This window comes from Gopherus evgoodei, chromosome 6 (genome assembly GCF_007399415.2).
Source record: "Gopherus evgoodei ecotype Sinaloan lineage chromosome 6, rGopEvg1_v1.p, whole genome shotgun sequence".
Classification (NCBI taxonomy): Eukaryota; Metazoa; Chordata; order Testudines; family Testudinidae; genus Gopherus; species Gopherus evgoodei.
The window spans coordinates 94,131,748-94,148,784 of record NC_044327.1 but is presented as its reverse complement, the minus strand read 5'-3'; the positions used below and the strand labels follow the sequence as shown (position 1 = coordinate 94,148,784).

General features: G+C 38.9%; 1 protein-coding gene across 1 annotated transcript in view; it reads left to right on the top strand.

The window, feature by feature from the left end:
* SREK1 (splicing regulatory glutamic acid and lysine rich protein 1) overlaps positions 1-15,564 on the top strand; it is a 55,188-nt gene extending 39,624 nt beyond the window's left edge. Inside the window, 4 exon segments of the mRNA XM_030565998.1 lie at positions 2,926-3,516; positions 6,342-6,437; positions 8,331-8,472; positions 9,581-15,564. Of these exon segments, the coding sequence (XP_030421858.1) occupies positions 2,926-3,516; positions 6,342-6,437; positions 8,331-8,472; positions 9,581-9,733 (982 nt within the window). The 3' untranslated portion in view covers positions 9,734-15,564.
* The last annotated feature ends 1,473 nt before the right edge of the window (positions 15,565-17,037 follow it).

Sequence of the window (17,037 nt, the reverse complement as noted above, 5' to 3'; positions counted from 1 at the left end):
CTATCAGGTATCATAGCCGCCAAGCTACAGGACCATATGGGCCAGTACATGAGCACAGTTCAGAAGGGCATTGGGAACAACACCAGAGGCTCAAAGCACCAGTTGCTCATAGATAGAGCAGTCACCCAAGACTCAAGGTCTAGACAGACAAATCTGAGCACAGCCTGGGTTGACTACAGGAAAGCCTACGACTCAATGCCGCACACGTGGATCTGTGAATGTCTGCTCCTATATAAAGTCAATAGGATACTAAGGACCTTCCTCAAGAACTCAATGGGACTATGGAAGACAACACTGGAAATCAACTCAAGGCAGCTTGCACAAGTGGCCATCAAGTGTGGCATATACCAAGGTGATGTACTGTCTCCACTGCTGTTCTGCATAGGCTTAAACCCCCTCAGCCAGATAATTACAAGAACTGGATACGGGTATGGGTTTAGGAGTGGAACTACCATCACCCACCTCCTCTACATGGATGACATCAAGCTGTATGCTAAGAATGAACAAGACATAGACTCGCTAATCCACCTGACGCAGATTTACAGTGAGGATATCGGGATGTCATTTGGACTGGAGTAGTGTGGCTGGATGGTAGTGAAGAGAGGAAAGGTAGTCAAGACTGATGGGGTAGAACTACCAGCAGGCCACATAGCAGACATACAGACCAGCTACAAGTACCTTGGCTTCCCACAGTCACATGGAAACCACGATGAGGAGGCAAGGAAGACAGCAACATCCAAGTATCATCAAAGGATAAGACAGGTCCTGAAGAGCCAGCTCACTGGGAAAAACAAGATCCACGCCATTAACAGATACGCCCTGCTGGTTATCAGATACCTTGCCAGTATAGTGAGCTGGCCAAAGGAGGACATGGAGGCTGCCGATGTGAAGACCCGGAAGCTCCGCACAATGCACGGAGGTTTCCACCCCAAGTCCAACACCCAGAGACTGTATAACAGCCGGAAAGAAGGCGGGTGGGGCTTGGTGAGTGTCAAAGCCACTGTCCTGGACGAAACCCGAAGCATCCAGGAGTACATCAGTAAGATGGCCCCCAAAGATGAGCTGCTGAGAGAATGCCTGAGGCAGCAGCAGACATGGGAGGAAGACCAAGCAGAAGAAGTGCCATGGCAAGACAAGATCCTGCATGGGATGTACCATCGACAGATAGCTGAGGTGGCTGACATTGGGAAATCCTACCAGTGGCTGGAAAGGGCTGGACTAAAAGACAGCACTGAGGCACTGATCATAGCAGCACAGGAACAGGCACTGAGCACCAGATCCATTGAAGCAGGGGTCTACCACAATAGAGAGGACCCAAGGTGCAGACTGTGCAGAGAGGCCTCAGAGACAGTCCAACACATAGTGGCAGGATGTAAGATGCAGGCAGGAACAGCATACACTGAACGGCACAACCAAGTGGCTGGCATTGTGTACAGAAACATCTGCACAGCGTATGGGCTAGATCCTCCCAAGACCAGATGGGAAATTCCACAGAAGGTTGTGGAGAATAGCAGGGCTAAGATTCTGCGGGACTTCCAGATCCAGACGGACAAGCAGGTACTGGCCAATCAACCAGACATCGTGGTAATAGATAAGGACCAGAAGACAGCGATGGTGGTAGATATAGCAGTGCCAAGTGACAGCAACATCAGGAAGAAGGAATATGAGAAGCTGGAGAAGTACCAGGGCCTGAAAGAGGAACTAGAGAGGATGTGGAAAGTGAAGGCCAAAGTGGTCCCAGTGGTGGTAGGAGCACTCAGGGCTGTGACTTCTAAGCTGGGTGAGTGGCTCCAACAGATCCCAGGAACAACATCAGAGCTCTCTATCCAGAAGAGTGCAGTGCTAGGAACAGCTAAGATACTGCGCAGAACCCTCAAACTCCCAGGCCTCTGGTAGAGGACCCGAGTTTGAGGAAGACACATACCACCCGTAGGAGTCAAAGGGGGATTTATTTATTTATTTATTTATTTATTTATTTTTGCGTGATGGAGCAGTTTAAGACTAAAACTAACAATTTGAGCTTCTTTAGTGAGTTCCTGAGGATGTGGTTATCCTGCAGCAGGGGTTCTCGCAACAAAATTTTTGGTGGCCTCAAAAGTGTAGCCGCCAACTCTTGCTGCTGATAGCTCTTACAATTTTTCCTAAAATACTTACTTAACTTGAGGGGGGAAAATTAAATATGCACATATATACATCCAAACCATTGTACTCTATTTGTGTAGGGTCCCTTTTTTGCAGACTCAATAAAAATTATATACAGTTGTCTCTATTCTTTACTGGACCTACCACAAATGGAAACACTGTCTTATAGTCCATTTTAGGGTGATGGATTCCCTGTTACAGACTAACATGGCTACGCCTCTGATACTTCTCGTATCTCCAAAAACAGCTAGGAGTCCGGTAGCACCTGAAAGACTAACAGACTTATTTGGGCATAAGCTTTCATGAGTAAAAAAACCCACTTCTTCAGATGCACGGCTTGTGCTCAAATAAATCTGCTAGTCTTTAAGGTGCCACTGGACTCCTCGTTGTTATGAGAAGAAACATTTAAAAGCCAAATTAAAAAAAATCTCCTTTCCCACAAAATGCTGGAAAGTCTACTTCAGCAATCAGGTTCCTACAAATGTCCGTAGGCTGTATACTGCACTTACTCATAGTCTGTTCCTATACTATAATGTCATCAGTCTAAAGATTAATTGTTTTTTTCTTTCTTTTTTATACCTCTGCCTTCAGCTGCTGCAGGGGGGGAAAAAAAGTAGATTGTTAGGAATGAGGTGGGTGGGATATTTACATTTTGCATAGTTGTGATTATTTTTGAAGGCGAGAATTATGAGTTTTGTTGAGCATTTATTAGTAGGGTAAAGGAGTGAATTCAGCTTTTTATTAGGGTCATTTCAATGATGAATGAATGTTTCTTTTTCATAGGGACAAGAAAAAAGACAAAGAAAACAAAGAAAAGGTCAAGGAAAAAGAGAAGGTCAAAGAGAAGGACAAGGACCGAGATAGGGAGAAGGAGAGAGACAGAGATAAAGAAAAAGAGAGGGAGCGGGACAGAGACAAAGAGAGAAACAGGGACAAGGATAGGGACAGAGATAAAGAAAAAGACAGGGACAAGGACCGAGAGAGGGACAGAGACAAAGAAAAGGAGAGGAACAAAGACCGGGAGAGGGTCAAGGATAGGGAGAAGGACAGGGACAAGGAGAAAGTTGGGGAGAAGGACAGGGACAAAGAGAAGGAGGTAGTCCGGGACAAGAAGGAAACGGACCTGGAGAAAGAGGGGGACAAAGAAAAGGATCGGGAGAAAGAGGGGGAAAGGGAGAAGGTTAAGGAGAAGGACAGAGAGAAGAAGGAGGGTGACAAGGAGAAGGACAAAGTCAAGGAAGGGGACAAAGACAAGGAGCGGGAAAGAGAAAAAGAGAGGTCCAAAGAGAGCGATGATAAAAAGAAGAAAGAGAAGAGATCCAGAACACCGCCCAGAAGCTACAGTTCTCTAAGAAGATCTCGTAGTTCTAGCAGGTTTGATTCTGTTTGATAATTTTGTGATGCTATTTCTTAACCTGTCCGTACAATGAGTTAACACAAAACCTGAATACTGTGCATCAGTATTGCAATGTCATTTATTAATAAGATAGAATTTAATTTTCTGTGATATTCTCTCTAAATTGATTCTGGGGAGGAAACCTTGAAGCTTTGTTTCTGTTCAGAAATTATTACGTGTTTTGTTTCAACTCCAGGAAAAGCAACATTTATTGCATTTAGCTTTATGACATAAATAATCAGCAGGAAGTTTGGGGTTTTTATGTCACATAAGAGATTAACAGAGAACAGGACTGACAAAAGTTGGTTTCAGATTTAGCCTCCAACTGTGCTCCTTCAGATAATTGTGCAGTATCCTCTCTCAGCGTGATAGTTAGCTCTTTTTTGAGGTGGTTGCCTGCTTCGAGACACACTCTTGGGATGCATCTATATTGTATACTGGATTATTTTAGAAAGCTTTGTCTGTGAGGCAGTGTGCATGCTCCCTTGTCCCACCAAGCATTTGGGCTCCAGGTTATATGGTTCCTCAGTTACTTCTAGCCACTAGAGCCTCGTTGCATTGTTCCCTGCATGCTAAAAACAGGCAAGAGAGAGCAGAGGAATATTACCTTTTTATCTTGTTCTACTTAGCTTTTATTGTAGTTTAGTAAAGTTAGTGTGAATTTGCACTGTGCAATTTAATCCTGTTGTTTGTTTTATTTTTGTATTTGTGCCAAGGGGATCTTCCTTTGTCTTTTTTTCCTCCTCTTTCTCAGTACTTAAAAGGCTCTGGTGATGCTGAGGATGCTACTGGTTTGAGGCAAATCTCAGAGCCTTCCCCATACTTCTCTATTCTGCTGCACCCCAAGTCCCTCATCCTCAGCCCCACCCCAGAGCCCGCACCCGTGCCCCAGCCCCAATCCCCCTCCCACCCTCCGAACCCCTCAGTCCTGGCCTGAAGCACTCTCCTGCACCCCAAACTTCTCATCCCCAGTCCCACCAAGAGCCTTCACCCTAAGCCAGAGGCCCCTCTCCCCCCTGCATCCTTCTCACCTGCTGACAATGAGACAATACCACTTGCTGCGGCAAAACTTTTGTCTTTTGGGGGCTTTTTTAAGCACCTGTGAATGTCAAAAGTTTTGTCGTTCAATTGGCAGTGTAGACAAAGCCTTAGCCTTATTGATTTTCGTCCTGCAGTCTTGTGGTATTTTGTACTCTTTCTTAGCAATTTGTCCTTGTTTCCTCTTTTTGTAGGCTTTCTTTCTGATTTTCAGGTCGTTATAGAGCTCCTGATGGAGCTATATTGGCTTCTTACTATTCTTTCAGTCTTTCCTTTGTATAAGGATAGTTTTCTGTTGTTCTTTTAATATTATCTCTTTGAGAAACTCCCGGCTCTCCTGAGCTCTTTTTGTCCTGCTTGGTCAAATTTCTGAAATAAACCATGACACAATTTTCTGTTCTGAAAAATACCAGCAGGAAGGAGGCATCCATTTTGATATAACTTCTACTGTAGTTTAATATAAAACTATCTTTAGATCTAGTTAATTTATTTTTGTTTTGTGCCTAGTTTATTGTACTTGCAGTCAGAGGGAGTTATGAGAACTCAGCAACACCTGGGTTTAGATCCTAAAATAGAAACCTTGGGTAACTAGTAAAAAGCCCTGCCAAACTCCTGTTTAAATAAAATGTTAAGAATCTGACTTAATCTGAATTTCCTGTGTTTGTTGGATTTTGTTGGGCTTCAACCGTCCCATACAACTATTGTGTCCTAGGTATTTTTACACGGCTTTGTTTGTTAATGATAGCATGTCATCCTTTGAGAAGTACTAATAATAGATATGTTTTAATCCATACTGAAATGTGCCCTGTCATGATTTACAGCAAACACCTCTGAGACTGATACTGTGGGGAGCTGGCTCCTCTGGTTCTGATCACACAAAGCATTTCAGCTCATGCTTAAGTTTAAATACATTAGTCTGTTGAAGCAGGACTACTCACACGCTTAAAATTTGTGCACATACCTAAGTGCTTTCTTTGATCAGGGCCACAGGAATCATCATATTTTACAATTGAGCTTCAGATCACTGTAAGGCATGCCGCTCCATACAAGGTAAATGTTAGTGGTTTCATTAGCTGCTATAGAGGAAATTTAGATCTCCAAACTCAAGACAAGACAGTTTAAAAGCTTTCTTTCATTTCCCCTTTAAAATGTGTGTATTTGTAATGTGTTCTAGTAATAGTTTATCTTTCATTACTCATCAACTCAGCTGATAATTTAAGGATTCTGTTTAATAATGATAATTCTTGGCTCTTATGTTGAAGGAGGAACATTTCTTATATTGCAAACTCTTCAGAGGAGGGACGATAGGTGACCCTGGCCCCGCTGAGGTCAATAGCTTCTAGTACAATGAGGTCCTCATCCTGGGCTTTACTGTAATGACAATAGGTAATAATAAATTTAACTCTTATCAGGTTCCTATTATCACCTGATAGAGGTGTTTTGGCTGAGAAGGTAAATTTATTCCCTTACAAAATGTGATATAGCAGAAATCTGAAGAAGCATAATCTCCCTCTGCTACTTCCCTGTGCCATTCTTCTTGCCACAAAACTCTCACTTACACAAAGCTTTAAATTTCTTGACTTGTGTAATGTATGTGCAATCAGTGAGGCATACACTTAGTAGTGGCCAGCATGTTGCAGGACATTAACAGTGTCAACCAGTTGTCATGCCAAAGAATAATGTTAAGAACCATCTGTTTTCATATGCCATTGTCTGATTTATTGTGCATCTTCATTGCCTAATTTTGAACTTCTTGGTCTTACAGAGAAAGGCGTAAGAGGAAGAGTAGAAGTCCCTCCAAGTCTCCAAAAACATCCAAAACATCAAAGAGAAAGTCCTCTCGGTCTCCATCACCAAGGAGGTGGGATTTATATACATATTGGAACTAAAATGGGCAGCTAAAAAGGAAAATCTTTCTCCCATGCTGAAATTTCATCAGCTTCCCAGTATCAGTACCAATATCATGCAAAAAAAATTGTTGAGGAGATTTGGATTCTTCTGGGCAGGTTTTTTTTTTGTTTGTTTTTCAGTATATGTAAGAAGCTTTCTACCAGTCTTGTATGTAAATGACAATGACAAGATCAGCCCTCTTTGTCCAAAACAGAATCCTAGATGGTGAATCTGGGAATATGGAAAAAACATGTTTGGAAACACTGTTCTCATCAGTTTATCACCCCTTCCTAAGTCTCTTTTATTACACTTCTGTCACTGCAGATAATTTCATTTGGTCAAAGTGATTCAAGTCTCACAAAATTATTATTTTGAAGCGCTTTGCATTCTCTACCTACAAACCAATCAAAGATCCTTATTGCTCTGTACTGCTGTCCTGTGTCAGTTTGCTCCCCTCTTTGTAAATTTTTGAAAATTAAACTCTTCAGCTCTTTTGAGTAAGAAAATAGACAGCGTTTTGCATTTTTACAAATATTTAATCTCATCTCTCTTTTACCCATTGTTTTGGAAAGTCTCACAGATGCGGGACTGGGTGGCAATTTAATGTTTTGGTAGTAATTCTAGATCTAATTGGAGATTAAAGGAATCAAACTGCAGTTGCTATCTGCAAACCATTGAACTGCTTCAGTCAGTTGTTCTTAAGAAAAAGATTGTGAATTTACTTTCCCAAAATCTGATAGCTATTAAACAAAAGAGCAAATGATGAAAAACCTTATGTGTGTGAGCAGTTATTTCCAGATCAATGTGAGTGACTTGGGAGTGTCAGATAAATTACCTTTTTCTTTTCTTTTCTTTTCTTTTCTTTTCTTTTCTTTTCTTTTCTTTTCTTTTCTTTTCTTTTCTTTTCTTAATGGATATAAATATACTATACAGTACAGTAACTTCTCACTTAACATCACAGTTAACGTTGTTTCATTGCTGATAAATTAGAGAATATGCTCGTTTAAAGTTGTACAATTCTCCCTTATAACATTGTTTGGCAGCCACCTGCTTTGTCTACTGCTTGCAGGAAGAGCAGCCACTGGACCTAGCTGGTGGGGGCTTGGAACCAGGTGGACTGGCAGCCCCACTATCAACTCCCCTAAGTTCTCTGCACTGCATCTGGCCAGCAGGCTATCAATTGTGTTAACCCTTGAGGGCTCAGCCAAGTGCTAGTTCATCATTTAGCAGTAAGGCGTTTCACCCTCTTGACTCCATCTCAACCAAGCTTCACAATCATCGTTGCTGTGTACAGTATTAAATTGTTTGTTTAAAGCTTTTTTATACCGTGTATGTATGTGTGTGTGTATAGTCTTTTGTCTAGCGAAAAAAAATTCCCTGGAATCTAACCCCCCCCTCCTTCCACCCCGATTTACATTAATTCTCATGGGGAAATTGGATTCGCTTAACATCGTTTCGCTTAAAGTAGCATTTTTCAGGAATATAACTACAACGTTAAGTGAGGAGTTACTGTACTTAATAAGTTTTGCATGTTTGCACATACGGTACATATGGACTTTGGATTTTTTTAGTCATATTTGTGTTAAGTTAGAAATACTTCTGATCACTATTATTTGGCATGAAGAGATTTGTCCTTTCAGTAAATTCCCCCACCTGTACATCCTCAGGGTCTCTTAGAAGTCTGCTATCCGGATGATTCAGAAAATATACTTTTAAAAATAAGTTGCGGAATTACAGTCTCTTACATACACATTAGTGTTACAGTTCAGTACTGAAAATGAAGGGTTGATTGTAAGAATTACAGCTTTCTTAGTATTCAATTCGTTTACTCGATTACTGAATGTCTAAAAATTTTCTTAAGCAGAAATAAGAAGGACAAAAAGAGAGAGAAAGAAAGGGATTCAAATAATGAAAGAAAAGAGAGAGAGCAGTCCACATCCAACAAAAAAAGTAGCAAAGAAAGAGATGGGAAGGAGAAGTCTGACAAAACCACTACTACACTGAAGGTAAGAACTTGTGAACAAGTGATGAACAGGAAAGTGACTAAACAGTAGAGTTTGATTGATTCTTGGCAAAATCTGTCCTTTCTGTCTTCATTCTTTGCAAGTTTGGACACTTAAGTATAGTTCCTACCAGCAAGAGACAAGTGTTCCAAAAGAAAGTGACTTTGGCAGATCCATTCAATTAGGTCTCCCTACTTGAACCTTCCCAGCTCTTCAGGTGCTTGAGTGGGTAGGTGGAGAGAAATGAGTGGGATAGAGTAAAGAAACGTGGAGTGGTTTGGCTGCCTGTAGCCATCCAAAAAAAGGCAGCTCAGTTGCAGAACTATGTGTCTACTTTGTACTTCCCTTCCACAGTGCTGCCTCCTGGTTCCCCAGGGTCAAAGGCTGGCTAGAGAACTCTACAAGGAGCAAAGCTGGAGGAGCAGGTTTAGTAAGTGGGTCAGGGAACAGAAGTATATGGATATTATTAGCAAAAATCAAGTGTTCGGACTGATTACTTTGTGATCTTTTGATTTTAACATTTCAAAAGTAGCCTCTCCTTGAGAGAGTTGTAATTGTGGCTATTTAACTATAGAAGTGAAAAAGTGAGACTGCAAGTGACCAATTTAAAAAGTGGCTGATTTTTAATTGCTTCCTCTACAGACTTCAATAATTATTTTATCCAAGAGCTATCACAAAAATGTAGTGGATGTCCGAACAGAAATTTTGGTAAAATATTTAACCATTAAGATTAGAAATTGAGAGAGCTAGTTCTGGTTTAAATGGAAACTCCGCAAAGTCTTAATTATGAAGCTGTTAGTGATATATCCCTAGTACTGTTGTTCTGTTTTATTTCACTTTTGAATAATTTTATATAGCAAAATGTAATTCTTAAGGTAAATATTTCCAGAAGCGATTGGTGTTTTTTGGGTGCCCAGCTTCAGACACCCTTAAATGGGACAGATTTTCAGAGGCTGTTGAGCACTCACACTCTTAAAACTGGGCCTCTAAGCTGTCTCACGTTGGGTATCCAGAAATGTAAACATCCAAAATCACCAGTTACTTCTGGAAATCTTGGCATAATAAGGAATATTGTTGTTATAAAAATATAACTTTTTAACATTCTTGGTAGGACAAAGATCACACTAAAGAGGATCCAAATTCAGAAATTAACAAGGCAGGAGACAACAAAGAAACGCAAAGGATAGATGAAGTCAGACTACAACAGAATGGGAACTGTCAACCAAATGAAGAAAACCTCTCAGTTAAAATAGAAGAGGTATAAAGTAACGAATGGACCTCTGACTCAACTGTGGGATGAATCCAAAGCTTTTTATTTCCCTGAAAGAGGAAGAAAACATCAAAGCAATCTACTGAACAGGTTGATATGTACTAGTAGCTCTTCCAATCCTTGTGATAGCTTTGTTGTCTTCTTGCTAGAAAGCAAGAAAGACCATGGACCAGTAATATATGCCATGACAAGGCAAATGCCATCAGAACTATTCATCTGTGAGAATCCATGCATTTCCATGATGGCTGTACTTATTTGTAAAATGATTTATGTTAACTTTTGCCAAGAACTGTTTCAAATAAGTGGAAGTTGAAAGATGTAGACCTGTATAAGCTGAAGGTATGCATTGGAAGTTGTTAAAATATTTCTGGTTAATGAATTTTGTATTGTTTTTCCTTGTGGTTTTTTTTACATTTCAATGTGTACTGTTTTGATAATGTGCTTGGAAATGGTGCAAAAATACACACTTTTCCTTGTAAATGACAGCTATGGAAAAAAGGGTTTTTACTTTAGTACATAGTTTTGCCGTTATTGCGTTAAATGCCCACTGACTATTAAGTTTTCATTTGCTCACTGCTTGGATTCATTTTTTCTTATTTAAAGTCATTTTCTTATTACTATCCCTAAAATGAGTATTTCTTTTAATAGTAGTTGAACAAGGCATGCTACTGTCCTTTTTATAGAAGGAACAACCACCATATTGTACATAATAGTTCAGCCTACTGGGTTTCTTCCCCCTCCCCTACCCTCAAAAGTGAGCACATCTGTATAGTGGTTTCAGATCTTCTGGTTTTGTTTTGAGCCATATTGCAGTGGGTCTGTTCCGCTGCATATGGTACAGGTGTCATTATGAAAATCAATACCCCTGTTTTCAAAATAGTATATGGGAGCACAAGCTAAAGCTTTAGTGCCTTCTTAAAATGTGGTATATTTTCTGGAACTTTATATATGCTATTAATTTTGAATTACATTTTACATAATCTCGATGGCTGTTCTACCAACACCATACCAGTAGACAAGAATGTGAGTGATTTGTCAGAAAAGCTGTGCTGGGTTCACTTGGTACAAGATTGAAACTCCATTTTTAAGAAGAAATTTATAAATGAATGCAAAAGTGCAGTTTGGGGACCATCGTACTATGAAGTATGGTAACTGAATACAGAGCATGCTCTGATTTTACCAAAATCAAAGGGAGCTCTTTAACCTTTTTCTGTACATTGAATGGCCTTAATCATTACCTCTCAATCATCTTCTCTAATGTTGGTTGTGTGATGTGAAAGGAATTGTGTGCAAAGTTTGTTTGAAAAGAATAGTAGTTGAATTTACATTAGAGTTATATGGTAGAGATTCTATGTCCTTATTGGATCCATTCTTTGGGGAGAAAGCATGTAACTTGAGAGAATGACACACTGCAAATATTTTGTCAAGTAGAAGTATGACTTGTGCTCTGAAGTAATCTCATCATTGTAAGATTTCCTAAAAGTCAGACCTTTAAAACTTGTTTAATACTAAAATGAAGTAGACCTATTTTTAATACAGTGTAATACAATCAAAAGACTTAATTGCCTTACCTCATGGGAAGAGTTATTTCTATCAATTTTAAAAGCCAAGTAGCATATTAGTTACTTTCAAATTGATTTTCCTTTTTAAAGTTAATACTTACAGAAGCCTAAGTGTTTTATGGGGAATGAAAAGTTGCCCACTTTATAAGTAATGAAACCCAGTTTGTGCAGCTGCTTAATCACTCTTTATTTTTGTTAGGATTTGAAGTGTCTTGCCACTGTGTACCATTAAAATTATAGAAAATGCTTTACCGTGTAAAGTATAGATGGTCATTTTTGTGATGTTTAAGCCACATGCAGTTGGCTGGTGAACAGCTTATTCCAATAAAAGAATGACAAATCTGTATGCTTATAGAAAGACTGTGAAGGATCAGGTCTTGCAACAACAGCTGTCTTATTTATGTGTAAGTAGCATAGAGCAAAGATTGTTTGTATACTTGTTATCTTTGGTACCATTTCACTAATAAAATTAAGTATTTTAGAGGGACGTTTTTGTTTATATATATTTGAAAGGAACATTCTTAGTTGATCTGCTTTTTCTCAGGAGGTTGCTTTGATTTGGAAAGTGCATGCCAGTAATATACATAGCATTTAGAAAATTAGCTTTTATACTATATCTTGTGAGAAGTCAAATGGTTTTCACACGTGGCTTCATGTTTCAGATGTCAGCATTTATTTTGATTCCTATTGGTTGTTTTTCTTGCTAGTATTCTGAAATTGCACAGCTCTATAATGTGGCAGAAATTCATAAAAGATTGCCTATGGTTGTCTAAGAACAATATCTAAGAAAAATTGAAAATTTTTGCAACAGCAGACTAGCAGTTTTACTAGCTAGTTGGAGTGTGTGTTCCATAATTCAGCATATTCTCTTGTACTGCGGGATTTTTCCTAGAAAGCATATTTTATTACTCCATTTTCCCTTCCCCAAAAGCCTACCACCAGAGAATTAGCCTCATCCAAGAACAGTGCCTCTGCAGTAGGTGGATTGTATTTATAAGGCTGCTGCTTAGTAATACAATTCATGGCCTGCTCCCCAAGGATCGTGTGCATCAACTATTCAACATGCACAGCCTGTACTAGATGACCAGTGTCTCCTTCATAGCAGGGTGGCATGCTGCGCTGCCATGTGACATTGCATTTGTTATCATCAGTCTAGGTAAACTAGCTGAAAGTGAGTGAAGTATATATTTTCAAGAACAACATGTTTAATAATATTTAGATAAATATTTTAAATACAGTTTAATCTGAATCAACATTGGCCATAGCTGAAAGTGTTGGCAAATCATAGTTTAACTTTTGGGCTTTTTCCACTCTGAAAAGAGATTGTAAAAATGGCATCTTTTTATCCAACAAATCTGAATGTTTGTTAAGAATAATCTGTGAACAGTAGTGACTAACATTTTTGCAGGGGTGACATAACTAAGAAAAAGTGAGCTGGATTCTGTTTCACGATTTTGGGGTTTTTTTGAAGTTTCAATTAAAAGGCTATGCATTTAACTCTGTGTAAATCAATTGAGGTAAATAGGGTTACACAGATGTTACGAAGGAAATAATTTTCCCTGCAAAACCTTTACTGGGGAAGGGGAAAGAAAATCCTAGATCCCACAATTCCATGGATATAGTCACTTTTCATGGAAGAACTCGTGAATTCAAAATTTCATCCTTTGTGCAAAAATGTGTTGTGTTTATCCATTGCAGAACTTAAAGGTTTGAATTCCAGTACTTTTTACCTAAGCAGAAAATGATAAGCAAAGGCAATTTTGGTTGGTAAAAAAAATTGCTCACATATATGTTGTTCTCTTCAGAATGGCTTCATTTTTTCCATTCATCTAAATAATAATTAAAAACAGGTAGTTCTTGCCTCTTGGAGAAGCTATCTTCTTCTTGGATTTTAGACCTGACGTATCTGGTTTGTTTTTGTTTGTTCATCTTATAATGAAATAAGATTATAGCTAACCCATTCTTATTTTGCAAGACTTTCTTTAAAAAAGATGATGAAATCGTAGGTGTCTTTTGTAGCTGTTAGCCTGGAAATTGGGTTTCAGCAGTATAAACTATGAACCATTTTTAAATATCTGCACTATTACAAGCAAGTTGGGTAATATGCTGGACCTGATTCACCACATGTTGCTCCTCCAGCTTTATTTTAATGCGACTATTAATTTCATTGCATTTTCAACCAGGTTAAAATGGGAGTGACACAAAAGTAACAGTGATGAATTGGACCTAGTGGGTCTGATCCTCCAATCTTCACTCTGGTAAAACTCCCATTAAAATCAGCAGGTGCTTATTTGAGAAAGATGTAGTGTTCTTCCCCCAAATATGGAGAATGGATAGGTGAAATTCATAGCCATATGTCATTTGTTTTACATTAAAGGCTTGTCTACACTTAACTCTTCAGCAGCACAGGTGTGCCACTGAAGCTGCGCTGCTGTAATGCTTCAGTGTAAAAACTACTTACACTGATCGGAGGAATTCTTCCGTCGGCAGAGGTAATCCACCTACCTGAGTAGCTAGGTTGATGGAAGAATTCTTCTGCAGACCTAGCGCTGTGAGATGGAGACTTAGGTCAGCTTACCTATGCCATTCAGTGGATGGTTTTTCACACCTCTGAGCAATTTAGTTATGCCAACTTAATATCTAGTGTAGACCAGGCCTTAGTCTTACAGTCAATTTATCTTCAGATGGCGATTATTCGATTATTGTGTAAAATAATGTGAAAAAAGCTGAGTCAACCTCCATCTAATGTTTATTATATATTGAAAATGAAAAGTAAAGCATTATTTAAATGTAGTTTTGTGTGAGATAAGCATCCCCTCAGCCACAAATCTTTCATTCCAAACTTATCAAGAGCTCCTTTGCATATAGAATTTATATCCTATTTCAAATCCAACAACAAGGAGGCTTGTCATCATGTTTTCTGCATAGCTCGTGCTGCTCTAGGCATCTATCTATCATACTTAGATGGCTCTCATCTGCAGGGTATCTGAGCACGTCAGTGTACGTTTTTTTCCTTTATTGCATTCCATATTCAACAATTGAATAAGCTGGTCTTGAGATGTCGGCTGCCTTTTCCCCCAGTGCATCTTTTACATTCGGTATAAAACACGACCCAGTAAGGCACTGGCCTCATCTGAGAGGGAAACCATTTTACTCCTTTATACTTTATCAGTTGTATTTGTAATGGTATTCTACAATTCAGAAATGTTATCAACTATTTCTCATGGACTGTTCTGAAATGATCAATTCTACAATCTAAGAAGGTGAAAAAGAGCTTTGTCCCAATAAAGTTTGACTATTTTGTGACTATTGGGCCTACTGCAGGATGATAGTGCCTTGTAAAAATGAACTCTAGCTGTTTGCTTGTTATCTGCTATAGAAATCTTTATCGTGTGATTATTTCTGAGAATATTTGGCCTGTTTTGATTGTATATTGTTTCAGAGTGTCAGTTTAGTGCTAAAGTCTTTTGATCACAAAATAAGTATCACCCTGGCAGTAGTACAATCTTTCTCACATGGATTGGTTGATGTGCCTCACACCTGACCTGAAAGGACTGCCATTGGCAGCAGTAAGATCATAGCTTAGTCTTATCATCCATTCAGCCCTTTCAGTCACTAATGAGACTTCCAGCTCAATGGTGCCAATTGAGAGTGGTTTTCAGGATATGGAGAACTGTCCACTACAAACTAGATTTGGGACAACTAATTCATAACTCTCAGGTCACCGGGCTTTTAGTCAGTGACTAATGAATTTGGCTTTGAACTGCTGAGTTAAGATAAAAGGTTCATATATCTACATTCATTCTGTGATCCAAACAACTATTTTTCATGAACTGCTGAAAAATTGCCAGTTAACAGATTCATAACTCCACTATTTAAACAAAACAACCTGGTGGTGGAGCACTGGAGACAGGTTGGTAGTTATGCACAGTTCTTTTCATTAATCATTAGTGGATCCTTTGCCTCTTCTCTAGATCTCTAAGGTGCAGAGCCCATGTTTTACTTTTTGCACAATATCTAGCACAAAAAGCTCCCAGATCTGACTGGAAACTTGGCACTACTGTAATAAAAATTGTCACTAATAATTTCCCTTCTCCTAATACTAGGTGTTTCTGATAATAAAGAAGTAAAATTATTCTGTGTGGGTTATGTATACTTGTGTGTTAATAAAGCAATTATTAAATAGTACAGTAAAGAAATGTCAAATGCTGCTACTATTATGTTGCTCTTTTTGTAAATAAATAAGTCCTAAGGTTTTTTTTACTTATATGTGTCTTGAAAACTCTCTCGCCTAACCCAGTCTGATTTTAGTGAAAAATTGTTACCTTTATGCTGGCTGGCTAGCATGGTAGATTGCTCAACTTTCTGAAGTGCTCCTTTTTGTGCCTTCAGGCCGCATCTACACCAGAGAATTGAATGGCTGGTAACTGAACTTGAGGGCTAGAACCGGAGAGTGTATTACAGGAATGGAGGTGGGAGGCTTAAACAGTGTTTAACACACCAACATTCTCTAGCGTAGACAAGACCTCAGAGTGCTAAGTGATCCCGAGAGGCTGGTTGGGAGGTTACTTGTCTCTAATAGTTCCACCAAGGATGCTTTTCCTTTTAAACAAAAGAGGTAAAAACTTTGTTCCATTAAAGTCAATGGCAATACTCCCATTTACTTAAATAGGGTCAGAATTTCACCCAAGTTCTTTAGTGCTAACAATAAATAATATCAATTCATTGAGAGTGTGATTTTTCAAAAGTATCAGGAGTATGTAGGAGTTAGGCACTTCACTTGTGCAGGCACTTTGTAAATCCCATCAGGCACCTATCTGCATCTTCCAGGGGCTAAATAGCTTTGGAAATCTGGCTCTGGGTGGCTTCAGAGCACAAATCCAATTTGTTTTCCTGTGTCACTTAAGCACTCTTGAAAATCCTGCCCTATGTCAATAAGAATCTTCCCATATTGGTTTTGAAAGTTGCCTATTTATGGTACATTTTCTGGCGGGTTTAACTCCAACTCTTCCCATTCCAGCTGACCGCTGTTTTCTACTCTGGGTGCTTTTGCTTCCTTGTGAGGAGACTGCATTGCTCTCCTCTGAAGGGTGAAGGGAGAAAAAATCTTGTTCATGTGAGAAATAAAGTGCTGCCTCAGCATGGGGCCCAGATCATGTCCTGAACAATGTGCCGTATGGTTTCATTAAATAAGGTTAATTTATTTTTAAATCAAGTACAAATCTTTATATTCAAGTAGGGGAATGGCAAGTGGACAGGGAGTGTTTTAAAAATAAGATGTGCTTCTTGTATTTAACTTTGAGTTTATAAAACTGTAGTCAAGTATAAATGATAGAAGTATTTCATTTTTTGAGAGAGAGTCTGGAAGAAAAGATTGTAGGTTTAAATCAAATTGGATCAATATTTTAAAGGGTTGATCCAGACTCTTGATACTTGCACTTTCCTACTGTTTTTAACAGCCTCATGGTCAGAAATTCAGATTGAATCTAGTATTCCATGTAGAACATGCCCACTGAAGTGTTTAATCTTATACTTTTCATTACACTTCTATTTTACTGCGCTAGGTGTCTAGACTAGCAATTTTTCATAGATTTTTTAAAGGGGAACATTCATTATTTTACCAAGATTTCTTTAAAAGTATTAGACTACTATTCCTTTTAGCCAAATTTAATTTCACCTCAGCCTTCAGGCTCTTGTGATCAGAAAGTAACCCCACTCCTGAAGATATGTTGTGGT